A 16,310-nucleotide genomic window follows, 5' to 3' on the forward strand; every position below is an offset into this window, starting at 1 on the left:
ACAAACTATATTTCACATTGGCTGCTAGATTTAACTCATAAGTGCCGTGCACTCTAGACTCTAGTGACAGGGCACTTACTAGTTACAACTCCCACCATTCCAAATTGTAGATCATTTTATTATACACCTAGACATACACTATATCTAGATACAATTTGGAACAGAGGGAGTAGATTGGATTGCAGCCAATGGCCAACAAATTATTGGAGTGTATATACATATGCAATTAGTCTGGCCGACTAGATTTAAGCAAAACGAAAAAGAATGCGCACATAGAACAGAAAAAAAAGGTCGAGGACAATACTTAAGAATCGTAAGAAACATGATTCCAATGAACCTAAGATAACTTTGTCTATGTCCATAAGTCGCTGCCAAGTGGCCCCTGCGCATTAAAAGTAAGGTAGACATATGCTAATTTTGCCAGGTATTCCTTCATATGCTAAATGGCATATACTGTTGCCGCCACAGCAACATGTCTTGCAAGGAATCAAAAATTTCATGGCAACAAGAAGATATATAGAAGCCGTCACATCTTGCGCATGCATTTCTTGCGCTAAAGCGGAAGAATATCACAGGGAAAATAGGATATCATTTTGCTTGAAAAAAAAGAGGATATCATTTTCTTCAAGGGAATAACTTAACCAATGAGCAATTCGAACACATCCACTAGTACTATAAATATACCCTATCCGTTCCGTAGCTTCTTTGTGTGCTCTTATGTTTTCCTTCTCATCTTCTTGTACACTTGAGCACAGCTATAGGTTACACAAGCTGCAACTGTACAATTCCCATGACCATATAGTCATGGACGTCCAAAGCTGCATGAAGGCCACTCTTCTTGCCATAATCATCATATCCGTGGTAACTTGGCTGTCCCACATGTACTCTTGCATAAAGAATTCCATGGAGTCCCTCCCTTCTGTTGTCTCGGTTGTCATCGCACCGAAGTGCCTCTTCATCTTCTCTAACATCATCGTTATGTATCTTGTAAGTGAGTCAAAGCTCTCACGTCGCAGAAGCAAGCTGCAGAAGGCTGGTGATGACACTGCTGCAAGAGATGAGGATATGATACAAGATAGTCAGAAACAGGAAGAGGTTGGGCTGGCAGAGGTCTTGCTTCCGACGATCATTGGAGAGAGCAAGCAAGAACAAGAAAATAAGATGGCAATGGTAGTATACGATGAAAAGGGTGCTCTACTAGGAAATGGAGATGTGCCGATGTTAGCCGTGATGGATGAAGAAAGGGAAACCTCTGCAGTAAATGATAGTTTGAGGATGAATCAAATTGTTCTACATAACGCCGATGAAGTGCACGATGAAATTGAAGAGGGGGATTTTGAGTTGGAACAAGGAGATGAGATGAGTGAAGATGTGGAACAACAGTTCGCAGTGGAGGACGAGTTGGGGGAGAGGGACCTACCGCCGGCCGACGAGCTGAACCGGCGTGTGGAGGATTTCATCGCGAGGTTCAATATGGAGAGGCAGCTGGAGGAGGCAAGGATGCTCGTGTGCTGCTACTGATCATTTTCCGAAGATGTCTTCGTTTTACGGTGACAGCTTGAGAACGTTCTTAATTATGTACAATAGATGTTACATGAATGTAAGTAAGTAAAGTATTTGGGATGATGTGGCCAATGTTTTAATGTGACCATTCGTATATCTCATATGCTCATTTAATCTCCGACATGTAAAAAAATTCATACCAGTATATTCAGGTGTTTTCATGGTTCAAACTTCTAAGTGAGCATCTGTTCTGAATTCCTGATCAAAACGATTTGTTCCTGTCAAAAGGCAATTAGAAGGGCTTTCTACCTTTTAGACTCCACCATATGTACAAAGAACAGCTACCGAAACTATTATGCTAAGCAACAATTGGGATCACACTAGTTTTTGTCGTTAGGTTAGAATTTAATTAGATGCATGTATTATGGCACTGGCGGAGGTTAGCGAGGGCTAAAGTAGGTCCAGTCCCCCCCTCCCCCTGTTGAATAATTCTAATGTCACTGCTTGAAGCCCCCTCTCTTTGGATTTTATGTTTACTGCCCCCCTCTATTTTACTGTTCAAGCTCCGCCGACTGTATTACAGTTTTCTCGTTTATTTACAAGAGCTAATATTTCTCGGGTTATTGGCTTTTAACGAAGATTCTAGAAAATAGTAGAGAATCGAATGGTTTAGCTATATTTCTACTTGGCCCTGTATCAGTGTTTTACAGGACTTGAATTATATACATGTTATATAGATCCTGCAATCAGAAAACTGAATTGATTTCGTGTACCAAAAGCAGGACCAACAAAAAAGAATTCGAAAGCTACTTGTCGTCCTCTATAATGCTGGTTTTTACTGCAAGAATATGTCCCCTAAAAAAAAGGAGACGCACATGCTTTGTGACCCTCCTGAACACATAGATGTCTTCATAAGCCAAGCCTAGTGGTTGAAGCGTTGCTCCACGTTACTAGTACATTCTAGAGATGAGAATTATGCAACACACGACTTATCCACACATTTAAATTTTCAGATACTCGAAGTTTTCAAAGCAGGTCGCAAATTCAAAGATTCTGCGAGCCATCTGCTTTTCTTTGCATGGAAGGAAGGAACTTCTTCATGTTGTGATCGAGGTCCACACAATCCTTTATGTTCCTGTTGAGAATGTTCTCCATGGCTGATAGCAACACGTGTAACGTGTTGTTAAGATGGCTGCTAGCTTTTTGAAAAAAAAAATCCGTTGTACACGTAATGTGAAGCTTGTTTGGTCTACTTAAAAAAATTGAAGCTAGTTAGGTAAAAAAAACATATGGGATACTTTGCTCCTTCAATTGGTGCCTTTGATGTGGTCACAGGCCCTGTTCGCACATAGTTTGTGTCTTTGATGTGGTAGATATTAATCTTCTTCAACTCGCATATAAGTGGGTACAACCATCGTTTCATGTGTTCAGACTGTTAGTAGTAGTTGAACATTAAATTTTTTAGCACATTTTTTAGACACTTATTAAGTTAAAAAATATAACTCTTCACAAAGAAAAAGTTAAAAATTATACACAAGGAGGTTTCTTTCTCCCACGAGTATTAAACATTATACTCAATAATTCTAGCTACTAGATTCAGTTAATCAGTTTTGCAGCGCCTGTTTAAATAATTGTAAAGACTAATTTGAGCCTTTTTAATATTTTGTAAACAGTATAGTTTTAAATTTTAAGGATATACTCAATGGTCTTCCAAAGTGCCCAACATTTTCTAAGGGATCTGTTGAAAATGGTATTTGATAATTTTGGAAGTACATTCACATTAAAAGTAAACACCGTCATGGATGAAATGGTTTTCAAAACATGAGTTCAGATTTCAAAGAATACATAAATTTCATCCCCCCAACAGAACACTCACCCTCTCAGAGTCTCACCCAACGACCCAAGGTATCTCAAGCTCTCGCTGGTCAGGATCAACAATTTTCCCAATTGGGCCTCGTGATGTACGTCAGGCCAGGCCATTTTTTTTTGCGGGCGCCAGGCCATATTACTTATGTTGTATATGGGCAGTAGAGTTAAAAGTGGGCCGTCGCAGCCCAGTCTAGAAGATAGAATTAGCTGGGCTGGCCTGCAGTATTCATTCCATACCACAGTTTTCCGGCCCGCTTCCAACGTATCCGTTTTGTTATTTGGGTGCGTCTGTCTGCTTCGCAGTCGAGACTCCGGGTGACGTGTCTCCTTCATCTGGACGAAGGAATAAAAGAGTTCGCCACGTCCATCCAGCAACCCAGCTCCAGCGCTCCACCGCTGTCCCCGGCCGCGGCGCCCCTCGCCGCCCTCCACGTCTCCGCCCCCCGCAGCTACGTGTCGCCGAGCAGGGATCTCCCCATCCATGCAAAGCAGGGCTAGCCTGATTGCAAGAACCTTCTCTCCGACCCTGCTCTCCCAATCCCATTCGACACACAGAGACACTTCCATACAGGCACGGACGTCTTCCCCGCGTGCCCAGTAATCTGAGCAAGTGAAAGGGAGCCAGGAGGAAGACGGCCATGGATCTGGTGAACGGGGTGCTGAACTGGGTGGTGACGCCGGCCATGGTGGCCGGCCTGCTGCTCTTCTACCCGCCCTACTACCTCTTCAAGAGCTGCTACTCCTTCCTCTCATGGCTCTTCCCCGAGGACGTCGCCGGGAAGGTCGTCCTCGTCACCGGCGCATCCTCCGGCATCGGCGAGGTGACTACTTTTCGACACTGACTGACACTTTCTAGCTGTGGAATGCCTGTTCATGGGAGATGCTCTGCATTCCATCTCTAGATTATCCACCATCCTTGCTAGCTAGTACTAGTTTCTTGCAAGTCTTAAGATTCTGCGAACTCAATTGTTTGCTACTGTTTTGAACTTTGGATCAGCCAACGATTAGGAGCTTAAAACAACTGAGCTTAATATCTACCAGTACACTACTACTCTGTTCATCTTGAGATTACTCTGTTTCTTTAGTCTACGAAACTCCTGCTCGCAACTATACGATTGGCGGTTTGCGATAAAATAGTATAGTTCAGTGACAGAACATCTATTTATGGACAGTTCAATTGGATTAAGATCTTTAAGTAACTGAGCTTAATGTCTACCAGTACACTAGTAGTCTAGTACTCTGTTCATCTTGGGATTTTTCTGTGCCTTTACAAACTTCATGCTTGCAACTATGCAATTAGCAGTTTCCTCAGTTGACAGAATATTTATTTGTGCAACTCATGGGTAGGATTGAATTGTAAGCTTCAGTCAAACTGTGATGATTTTTGCAGCAACTGGCATACCAGTACGCGTTGAAGAGGGCCTCTCTAGCCCTAGTAGCAAGAACGGAATCGAGCCTCCGTCATGTTGCGGACCGAGCAATTGAGCTCGGTGCACGTGACGTGATTGTTCTACCAGGCGATGTCGCAAACCCTGATGATTGCAAGAGATTTGTCCAGACTGCGATCAGTCACTACGATCGATGTAAGCACGATTATCAGACAATTATGGCCTGCCTTCTGAATCTCTGTTGAAACCAGCTTCTTTGTGTTTCTAATGTCGCTTGATGCGTGTGCTTCAGTGGACCATCTTGTGTGCAACGCTGGCATCGCAAGCGTAGGAGCGTTTCAGGAGATTCCAGATGTGACCAACTACAGTTCTCAGCTTGTAAGAGTTTCTGAATTCCAGTTCATTTGGTTGATTCGTTATCCTTGATATCTACAGGTGCTGAACTAATAGCCAGTTGTAATACGTTTTCAGGATGTGAACTTCTGGGGTTCAGTTCAGACAACCTTTGCTGCACTCCCGTATCTGAAAAGGAGCCGAGGAAGAATCGTTGTCACCGCTTCTGCAACAGCATGGAATCCTGTTCCAAGAATGAGCTTCTATAATGTAGCAAATGTTTTATCCTTTTTTCACTGAACTTCATTATTCTGGGACTCTGCAACTGATGTCGGCAAGTTTTGTCTATATGTGTGTTCAGGCTGCCAATGCTGCGCTGGTGAACTTCTTTGAGACGCTGCGAACCGAGCTTGGAAGCGAAATTGGGATCACAATAGTAACCCCTGGATGGATCGAGTCTGAAATGTCAAAAGGGAAATACCTGAAGGAGCATGGAGAGATGGAGGTTGATCAAGAAATGCGTGATGTGAGAACGCTGCTGCTCAATTGATGATCGCTGCTATTAGGCTGAAAGTTGGAACTAACCGATTCAAATATTGTCCATGTTTCAGGCTCAAATTGGTTTGTTTCCAGTGGAGTACGCGAAGAACTGCGCCAGGGCCATGGTGCAAGCAGCTTGCCAAGGTGAGCGCTATCTCACGGTGCCGGCATGGTTCAGGGCAATGTACCTGTGGAGGGTGTTTGCGCCGGAGGTCGTCGAGGTCTGCTACCGCCTCCTGTACATGCACGGCCATGGCGCGAGCCAAACCGACGCCCCGAGCAAGACGATGGCTGAGGCAGGTGGGAAGCAGCTGCTGTACCCAACCTCGCTGCGTTCTGACGACGTCAAGAGCGACTGAGGTCGTGTGCGCACCAAGTGCACCTTGCTTGTCGGCCTTTGGACACCAACTTCAACTTGGTACACTTGATAGGTCCCATGGAATGAGTGTGGTACGGAAATCTGGTCGAAACTGTTGTGACCATGTTAATATGCTGTGTATCTTACCATGAATAAGTCATGCTCGCTCTGCTAGTGCTCTACTGTTCTTTTTTGTTTTAAGTTGCATCGAATTATGGGTATTGATCCTCCCAAAGAGGAGGGAGGTTTAGGTGTTCTTGATCTCCGGGTCCACAAAAATGCTTTGCTTCAGAAAATTCTTTACAAATAGTTTGATAATGAAAATTTCTGAGTTAAATTAATCTGGAATAACTACAAACAATGGCAAAGCTTCCAAGGGTTCTTTTTGGTGGACAAAGTATCCCCAAATTGCTATGTAAGAAAGGGCATGGCAGTTGTCTCCACGTAATCGGAAGACGATTTTTCTATGGCGTGATCTTTGGAGTGGATTAGCTAGTACCAAGTCAAAGCTTCACCAGAACTCTGCTCTTCTGCCAGGAATAAAAAATCTATCTTTACATATTTACATAAAGCTGTAGCCACTCAGCATCTTCACTGTCAGTTTCAGTTGCCTTATCCGCAGAATCAGATAGTCTACTTGATAAGCAGTAATGGCGTCCTCAAAGGAGACAAAGCATAGAAGTTAACGAGGGACCATATATAATTTCATTACGTCTGCACCTGGTTATCGGACTGCTCTACCAACTTTAGGTTTTCATCTTGTTACTCCTGAAAAATAGATTAAATACAATACATGGGGACTTTTGAGAAGAAACACTATAAAAAACGGTTTTTCAGGGCAATTGAAACAGCATTGGCAAGGGCAGACGCGCTACCCACTCCTGCTTTTCACAGCTATAAATAGCTGTTTGCAGGAGCGGGTAAGGTGTCCGCCCCTGCAAACCATTTTCCAGGGGTGGGTGATGGGGTGATCCATCCTGAAAATGCCATTTCCAGGGGTGGGTGAGGGGGTGGCCCACCCATGCAAATGGCCCCCTCACCCGCCTCTAGTAATTGATTAAAAAATAAAAAAAATGAAAAGTTGCCAGCAGGTGTGCCATCGAACACTGTGCACCGACTTGCCGGCCGCTGGGCCCTTGCATGCACTCTCCGCGTGGAGCCTCACCGCCGGGCCCCGCCAGGAAGCTGCATGCCACTGGGCGCCGCAGGGAGTCGCATGCCTGCGCATCGTCGGCTACTGCGCCCCCGTCGAGGAGCCGTGAGATAGAGGGGTGGCGGAGAAGGGGAGAAACAAATGGAGGGGTGACCGGGTGAGAGAGGAATAAGAGATGGTGAGAGAAGGCTTGGCCAATGAGAGAGCTCAATTTTGTAGGCATGGATCGCTGATGCGGTAGTTTCTTTCATGAGTTCATAACAATTTTTTGACCATCAAATGATCTGAAATAAAAAGTTATCAACTACAAAGTTTTAGATCTCGTCGAGCTCTACAATGTTGATATAAAGTTTATCTTCATCCGAGATCGTATGAAAAAGTTAATATTTTTTCTGCGAAACCATTTCTATGGGTGGATCATGCCATCACCTGCGCCTAAAAATGATTTCCAGGGGCGGGTGACATCATGACCCGTCCCTAGACATTATTTCCAGGTGCGGGTAGTGCCATCACCCGCCCCTCCAATTATTTCTCTATTTTTGTTTTTATTTTAAAATATATTTTTGAGCTATTAAATGATTACAAATGCAAAAGTTGTCACGTACAAAGATTTATGTCTCGCCGAGCTCTATAATTTTGATATAAAGTTTGTTTTCATTCGAGATAATATGAAAAGTTTGTATTCAAAAAATATATCCACTAAACTCATTCACATATAGTCACACATATACTCATACATTCACATATACTTATAAATTAACATATACTCATGCATATAGTCATTTATTTATATATACTTATATACATTTAGACTCTTTGAGCGTTACAACTTTCATATAGAGCTCTACAATTTTAATATAGAACTTATAATAACATTTTAAAATATTAAACAATCTCAAATTGAAAATTTATCAACTTCAAAGTTTTTGTCTCACCGAGCTCTACAAGTTTGATGTAGAGTTTTTGAAGTCCTTTGAAACAATTCAAAAGTTTAGATTTTGAAACTAGAGAACTTATAATAATATTTTGAAGTACTGAACAATCTCAAATTGAAAACTTATCAAATTCAAAATTTAGGTCTGTTTGAGCTCTACAAGTTTAACGTAGAGCTTATGTATAGCCAAAGTAATTTGAAAATTCAAAAGTTTTAGTTTCAAAACTAGAGAACTTATTATAATAATGTTTTGAAGTATTAAACAATCTCAATTAAATAACATTTCAACTACAAAGTTTTAGATTCATCCAGCTACATAATTTTCATATAAAATTTGTCATTATTCAAGATCATATGAAAAAGATATGAATTTATTTTCACAGGACCATTTCTAGGGGTCGACGCCTGCCCTAGAAATTATTTTCGGGAGCGGGTGATACCATCACTCGCCCTTAGAAATAGTTCCGACCCGCCATTGAAAATGATGATTTCTAGGGGGCAGGCCATCCCATCACCCGCCCCTGAAAATAGGCACCATTGCCTGCCCCTGCAAATGCTTTTCCAAGGGCGGGTCGGAACCTACAGTAGTGTAACACCCTGTCCTTCAAAGCCGCACTGCACAGCCCTTTCGAGAAACGGGCACATATACACATAGCACCCTATTTACGCTTTCATCATCACTTCGTGTAAAAGGGTTAACCTGAGGGTGCTATAGCTGGTGGACAAAGGCTTATAATTTGGCTCCACCCTTGCTCAACTAGCAAGGTTGTACTAAACATGTGCACCTGCGCTCATGGGTAGTACCCACAACCAAATTGAGGCAGGTATCACAGGTAGCCCCGCTCCTTCTGTAGGAGCGGGTGACCTTTTGTCCGCCCTAAAAAGACTCGAGGTGCTCCTACAGATTTTTTAAGCAGTGAAAAAAGACTAAATACATGGAGTCTTTTGAGAAGAAAAAATATAGATTTCTCAAGCTACAATTGTGTACTTTGCACGATCTTCTCTGACGGGACTTTGGAGCTCTTATTCCAACAAAAAACGCTGGAATTTCAAAAGATTTGCAGGTGCCGCAAAATCAACAACCGTTTCAGATTTAGTAATAGTCAACTCACAACGAGCTCAGCGTTTAGTTCTGCAGATTCTTGTTCTAACGAGTTGAAATACGTTCACCAAGAATGCACTTATTTTATTTCAATCACAAGGATGCCTCGGTACAGGGCTGCCGTCCTATTTCACAAAAATATATAAAGAAAGCGACAAAAGGCAATTTTTAACTGGCACCCCATTACATTTCTTTGCATCCAGACATGTAGAAAGACCCACCGAAACTGTTCCATCCTACAATCGACTGTGTTCTCAATTTGACACGGTACTTCAATTAAAACCGACTTGTTGCTTTTTGTGAATTACTGTGCATGCCTGTTCTGTACTATTGGTATTTACAATGGCGTACTACCTCCGTATCAAAATATTTGTCACTGTTGTCTTTTGGTCACAATATTTGACCATTCGTCTTATTCAAAAAATTATGTAAATATCATTTTATTTTGTACGTGACTTACTTTACCATCGGTATTTTAATCAAGACTTATGTTTTCTTACTTTACAATAAGACGAATGGTTAAGCCTTGCAAGCAGCAACAAATATTTCGAATCGGTACCGAGAAAAAATAGAATATGCTGGAAGAATAAAGTACTTTAATTCGATATTTGGAATGTCAGTGTGCACATGTACTGTTTTGTTCCTAGTACGATTATCACTTGGCAACAATCAGGCCATTTGCCCGACAAGACTTGACACTAGTAACCTCTACTTTGGAGCAAGGAAGAAAACCCTTTGTCGACTACTAGTCAACAAACAATTAATACCAGTCAACTGCACGGCCGAGTTGAAGATTTATTTATTCCGCTTGGAGATTTAGATGCATGCGTTGCGTTCATGCATGTATACGCATGTCTACATGCATGAAATGAATCATTTGGAATTATGTAGTACGGCCAGATATAGATGGAATATAATCCATAAAGGTGGTATTCTTAAAGAACTATTTTACGGTACACAATACTACCATTTAGTGATATATTGTATATATAAAATCTGATCGTTTATTACGATGGATAATTTAATAATTATTACTTTTAGACTTTATGCTAGTGTAAAAAACTCTTATAGCGATGCCATTTATATTTTTTTACCATGATACCCTTGTACTACCTATACTACTCATGTATACCCATACCATAGGTGAAGTTTTCACTGGTATACAATTAATCTTTTGACCGTTAGATGTTTTTATACTAGTCCTTCTTGAACACTAGTATAGTCTAGTATTATGCAGCTTAGAAGAGCTCAATTTTGAATGGCCGGCTGTTCAACGAGATATGTTCGGTTCAGGGAGATTTAGAGATGAGAATTTTGAACAAGGGGAGACGAAAAGGTCTTGTCTCTAGTCCTGGACTCGTTGTCGACTAGGAACCAGATGAGACAGGGGAGCCAGTTGGAGAGAGACCGGAGAAGTGTAGAACAAAGCTATGCACCCTCCATGTTAGCAGCAAAGAAGACTTGGGCAATCTACAAAATAATAAAAGAGTGTCGTATAAGCCTCTTCTGTTTCTTAACCCCTTGAAGCTAGAAATTGTAACTGGAAAAAAGATATATGCAGAACCGTAGATTTTACACGTACTAGCATTCCATTTGCCAATAATATTACCTCTGTTCCAAATTATAGGTCGTTTTGGCTCTTGTAGGATGAACCTAGAAGAGCCAAAACGACCTATAATTTGGAACGGAGGAGTATTAAAGACAGGAGTCACATGATAAAAAACATATAACAAATAGAACTGAATAACTGAGTGCAAGTGCAGGAGCAACATCGACAAGTTTGCTAGCTGATTGTTGGGAGTACGCCTTAGGTGGACTAAGGCTATAAATCCCCTGTGCGTAAAAGAGACCCAAAACGGGATCAAAGGACTTGTTTATAAGGGTTAGGGACTCGGTTGCAATATTCAGGGGCCTCATTATAATATTCTAGGGATCTTATTGTAATATTCAGTTCCACCAATGGAAAACTTATAAACAGCTTCCTCCTCCTCCTCCCTATAAAAGGAACCAAAGGGTGAGAGGAGAGGATTCTTGGCTATTTGCGCACTTCTAGACTTGCTCCATCCTCTCTCCTTCTCTCTAACTTGTTTGGGGTTCCAAATCTCAATATTAGCCCCCCACCGTGTTTCGGCATGAAATAAAATTCACATCACCGTAAGAGACAAAAAGATTATAAAGCAATCGAAGGGAAGCTGGCAGTCCAGTTTGTGTTTTGCCCGAAGCTACCCGGCGCAACCGAAAAGCCGAGCGAAGCTAACAGGAACAGCGAGCGAGCGAAGCTATTTGTTACTGTCTCCCTGCATGCAACCGCGTGACACGGAGTTACCCTGCATGCAACTGCATGTCACGGAAGCGGCGAGGGCATGCATAGCAGCGAACTACGCAGTCTGTGTCTGGAGCGAAAAGCATAGCAACGAAGAAGCATAGAAGCGACCTACGCAGCTATGCGCTCCGTGGCGAGCGACAACCTCCACGGCAGGAACTTGACCTCTACGTCATGCTTTCAACCAATGAAGGTGGCCCAGTTGAAGTCAAGCGCATTATCGAAGCTAGCAGGTTTTGGCAACACTGAAGTACGTAAAAATAATTATCGTGCATAAAGAAGTGGGATTAAGGACCTCGGCAGCACTAGTTCCTGGCAACCCAACAGCAGGTCAGCAGCAACAACACAAAAAGCATTCAACAGCTCAATACATGGGCACCCTCATAAAAGGAGAAGACTACCACTCGAAGTTGCTTAGAGCAGCCGGAGATCAAGCCACTAATCAAAAGAAAAGCAGCGCCTCATGTCCGACTTGGGCAATACGGCCCCAAGGCCACCCCGTGCCATCTCAGAGCAACATCGAAGGTGCTGAGCAACTCAAGTCGATAGCGAAGCTACTACCCAGCAAGCTCTCCCGAAGTGCCCGAGCGATCGAAGCTGTAACCTCTCCCGAAGTGCCAGAAGTTGTAAGCTCTCGTGAAGTGCCCGAAGCTGTCAGCTTTCCCGAAGTTGTTATCATTTAGGAAAACAGCTAATAATCTAGCTTACAAGCGCACGCAACCGGAAGCTGTCAGGGCTGCAGGCATCGAAGCTGCCGACAAGCTGCGAGGCCAGGCACGCATGCAAGCACATGCATGTGAAGGCAGCCGAAGCCAAGAGTTGCAAGCACATGCATGCAAGCACCGAGGCAACGGGTCTCACCAGCAAAGGCGCTAAGTAAGCTGCGCCCCTATCAAACCTGCTGGAACCTCCACCGGAAGCCAGAGCTCTGGAACCTTGCAACTCAAGCTGTCCCCGGAAGCTTCGCGAGCCAAGCTGCGGAGTTTTGGAACCTCGAAGGTCCGGCTGCGCACAAAAAAAAAAAAGAACAGAGCTATAGGCTGCAGCCTCGACTAGCGAACCAGATAAGTAACCTCGAGCTAGGTTTCTGTTTCACAAGTTTAATTACCTCCGAGTTTTCTCTAAGTACTTTACCGTGTCCAACGTCAGCATGGATGCACCTCTTCCAAACAGCCGAACGAAGCTACCGGTAAGCCAAGAACCTCGCAAGTAAGCTGTGCCCAGAACCTCCGCGCATCCATGTGGCAACAACCCTCGCGGCAAGCATCGAGGCTGCTGGTTCCCAGCTACAAGAGCCATTACAGCAAGCACACCGCATCCTCGCGGCAAGCGACGATCTCCACGGCAAGCTCAAAGCGGGGCTGCCACTTCCATGTCGCGGCATCGAAGCTGTTAGCAAGGTCCACCGCTCACCATTTCAGCTAGGCACAGCGAGGCTGACGACAAGTTCGCCTATCCTGGCGGCGAGATTAGTGACGAACTTTCGTGACAAACACGAACCACCGGGACGAGCACCAACCTCGATGAGAACCTCCGTGGCAAGCTGGAGTGAATGCTCGCGTCATATACCAGAAGCAGGTGAAACTACTGCATCAGCTTCGATTCAATTTGCGCAGGCAACTAGCGCTAGACCAGGAGTGCAACTCGAGGCTACCACCAAGCTTCGATAAAAAAAACTTCATCAGGCAAAGAGCCACAGCCAGCCGTGTGGGCATCTCCGCACACGTCTAAGATCTAAGCATGTCCAGCATTGTCCAGCTACTATCGAAGCCGCATATTGCTTCTTCTTCACCTCTACACAGTCAAGCATCAGTTTAGATTACTTAGCTGATTGAAGCTGCCGGAGAGCAGGCCACTAACCAAAGCAAAGCAGCATGCCATCTCAGAGTGACTTGGACAATACAGCTCTGAGGGAGTCAGCGCGCCATCTCCGAGCAGTATCGAAGCTGCTGAAGCACTCCAAGACGAGCTGAGCACCCTCAAGGTTGTCAAGAGCCTTACCCTCGCAGCAAGCAGGTTGTCAAGAACCTTACCTCGCTGCAAGCCCTACGGTCAACCTCGCAGCAGCACTTGAGGTCAGCAAAAGCCTCGCGCAGCAAGGGCCGCCTCACAGCGTAACGTCACGCAACAGTAATCCTCACAGCAAGAGCCTCGCGCAGCAGCAATCCTCGAGCAAGAGCTTCGTAGCAGCACTTGAGGTTAGCAATAACCCCGCGCAGCAGGCGCTTCCTCGCAGCAAGAACCTCGCGTAGCAGCAATCCTTGAGGGCTTCGCCAACCGAAGTATCCCTCTACCAACACAAGCTAACTCTAGTAATCACATAATTCTTTGCATTTCTTATTCATGCAGCTATCTAACCTATACCAACGTATCACCAACTCATTTTCAATGCAATGTCTTATCCCCACGAGAAAGTTCAAATTGATAGTCGAAGCAACCAAGAGTTGCGATATCAACTAGAGCTTGACGCTTGAGAAGTAAGTCCACAAAAGCTTGAGCACGAGCAAACTTTTGTCGACTTATCTATTTACTTGTATTGTTACAATATGGCGGACTCTAGTCATGCAGGTTACAACTCACATATTGAAATTTCCTTCCTCTAACATACAGGTTCTCACCATTGTAAGTACTTCTTCACCCGCCTAAAGCTAACCCCTTTTATATTAGACCCCTGCACTTTTCATTTTCAGGGACATTGGTTTTCACCTCGTAACCAAATTAAGAATCTGAGCATGATACATTAGTTTCAATGGCATGTTGGAGTTATCTCTATTGGAACTCCTCAGTTATTAGCCTTCCGCTATAATGGTTGCCAAAGCACCAAGCCACAATCTTCGGATGCTGATTAAGGCGATTTAGGAAACCATTCTGTTGCGTGCTCAAGTTTTAGTCAAAACCACCCACAAGTTGGCATTTTCTGCAGCCGTGAGACATATATTTGCATATGCAAACATTTCATTCATATGCATCAAAGCATGCATAAAATCATCGCATTGCATGGACGCATTACTTTTATGCATGAATCGCATCGACAACAAGTTGCGTAACCTCACGTTGGTATGCGGAGGAGAGTATGATTTTTCATGATTAAGTGCAGCAACAAGTTGCGTAACCTCACGCTGGTATGCGGAGGAGAGTATGCTTTTCCATGATTAAGTGCAACAAGTTGCGTAACATCGCGCTTTTATGCGGAGGAGAAAAGTATGATTCCATCAAAGATTTAGTGCAACAACAAGTTGCGTAGCTTCGCGTTCTCACGCGGAGGAAAGATAACAGCTCCGGAAGAGCCTAGCAATGATAATATATACTATACTACAGACCAAAGCGCGCTATATGCGCACGAAGGCACAGTTTTCACACCCATTTTTCTCGTTTACAAGAAGAGTCAGCCTCAACTACCAAAGATGGCATCTAGCGCGAAGCAACCTTTGGGCTGGGCATCTTGTCACGCGAAGTGGCAGCATGGGGGTGACGATTTTGAAAAAGTACAAAGTCAACCTACCTCTTCGCGCGAGGGAGCCCAGCCTCGGCCAAGGTCGCAGGAGCAGCATATTTGTAAAAATGTTTCCCTCTCTTCTTCACAAACTTCAAACTTTAAAAATGTCAACAATCCCTGGATATATCTTAGCGACCCCTCACACTAGGGCGATGTTTTTTGATGTTTCGCTCCCACTACCTCGCCAAAAAACGGCTTCAGCCTGCCACTCTCCCCTCCCTCGCGAAACCCCGAGGGGGGGTGATGTTTTTTTCAAAAAAACAGTTCACTTTCTACCTTCCTTGACTTTTAAACCTCAAAATCTCGCATGTCTGTCTGCATATAAGTCATCATGCGCCTAGAACCTCCGAGAGGCAAGAACCTCCCGAAGTTAATACTTTCAATTGCAACCCTGCTACCGTCAACCCCGCATGCAGACGAGGTTGCTAAGGCGCCGTGTTAGAGCAGAGCCCCGAGGTTACCGAACTCCATAAAATGACCTTGAAGCTGCCAGACTTACAAGTAGCAAGGCTAAGGCACAGCTCGTTACCTACGAGTGCATGGCCGCGTGCCCAAGCAATTAAACAGTGCTCCATCCATCACCTTAATCCTCGGCTGCCAAGTCTTGTAACCTCGCTAGCGTTACCCTCGCAGCTAGGCAGCTAGCACTAACCTCCATGGCAAGTTCTACCCTTGCGGCCAGCGCCGACCCTCGCGGCAAGCGCGGACGTCCACCACAAGCCAACTCATCCGAGTTCTCGAAGCTGGCGAACCTTCGCGTAGAGATAGTGCAGACGGGAGACACAAAGGGCACAGGCTCGCCACCCACATGTGTATGCTAAAAATGCATCAGCAGGTAGGCATACGCGTATGTATATTTTACCTTCGCTTGCGTTAACCTCGCATGCAAGGACAAGTATTGTTGACTTCGCATGCATCACCCTCGCATGCAGCCACGAGTGTTGTTACCCTCGCCATGTGCTACCCTCGCATGCGTACAGGCGTAAGCCAAGCTAGGCGTCACGGCCAAGCTGTTCCCTGGAAACTCAGTCCCATGGAATAGGAAGCTAGTGTGCCCAAGGATAAGACAAGTAAAACAAGTGACAAAGAGGTTAACCTTGAGGCTCCTAACCTTGGGTACTTTGCACTTTTACGTATCTTTAAAGCGTTTCAATTGCCACTAACCTTTAACATATTTGCATTCGGGTATTGCATTGAGCCAACCTCGCTTGGGCCGGCCTCGCAGCTCGCGGCAGCTTCGGTCATGGCAACCTCGCTCGCACCGACTTCACAGCATCCTCACATTCACAAACAGGTTAAGAGGCCCACGAG

The 16,310-nt window shown here is 44.4% G+C and overlaps 2 protein-coding genes across 2 annotated transcripts; both read left to right on the top strand.

Moving 5' to 3' along the window:
- Window positions 1-701: 701 nt before the first annotated feature.
- On the top strand, window positions 702-1,635 carry LOC117847362 (uncharacterized). Its single transcript, XM_034728552.2, has one exon. The coding sequence runs from the start codon at window positions 718-720 to the stop codon at window positions 1,519-1,521; it is 804 nt and encodes a 267-aa protein (XP_034584443.1). The 5' UTR covers window positions 702-717; the 3' UTR covers window positions 1,522-1,635.
- Window positions 1,636-3,704: 2,069 nt separating this feature from the next.
- Window positions 3,705-6,165, top strand: LOC117847361 (11-beta-hydroxysteroid dehydrogenase 1A). The gene is made up of 6 exons (XM_034728551.2): window positions 3,705-4,193; window positions 4,763-4,955; window positions 5,053-5,138; window positions 5,232-5,363; window positions 5,455-5,619; window positions 5,705-6,165. The coding sequence occupies exons 1-6, from the start codon at window positions 4,011-4,013 to the stop codon at window positions 5,990-5,992; spliced, it is 1,047 nt and encodes a 348-aa protein (XP_034584442.1). The 5' UTR covers window positions 3,705-4,010; the 3' UTR covers window positions 5,993-6,165.
- Window positions 6,166-16,310: the final 10,145 nt, after the last annotated feature.

Source organism: Setaria viridis, chromosome 3, assembly GCF_005286985.2.
Source record: "Setaria viridis chromosome 3, Setaria_viridis_v4.0, whole genome shotgun sequence".
NCBI classification, from domain to species: Eukaryota; Viridiplantae; Streptophyta; class Magnoliopsida; order Poales; family Poaceae; genus Setaria; species Setaria viridis.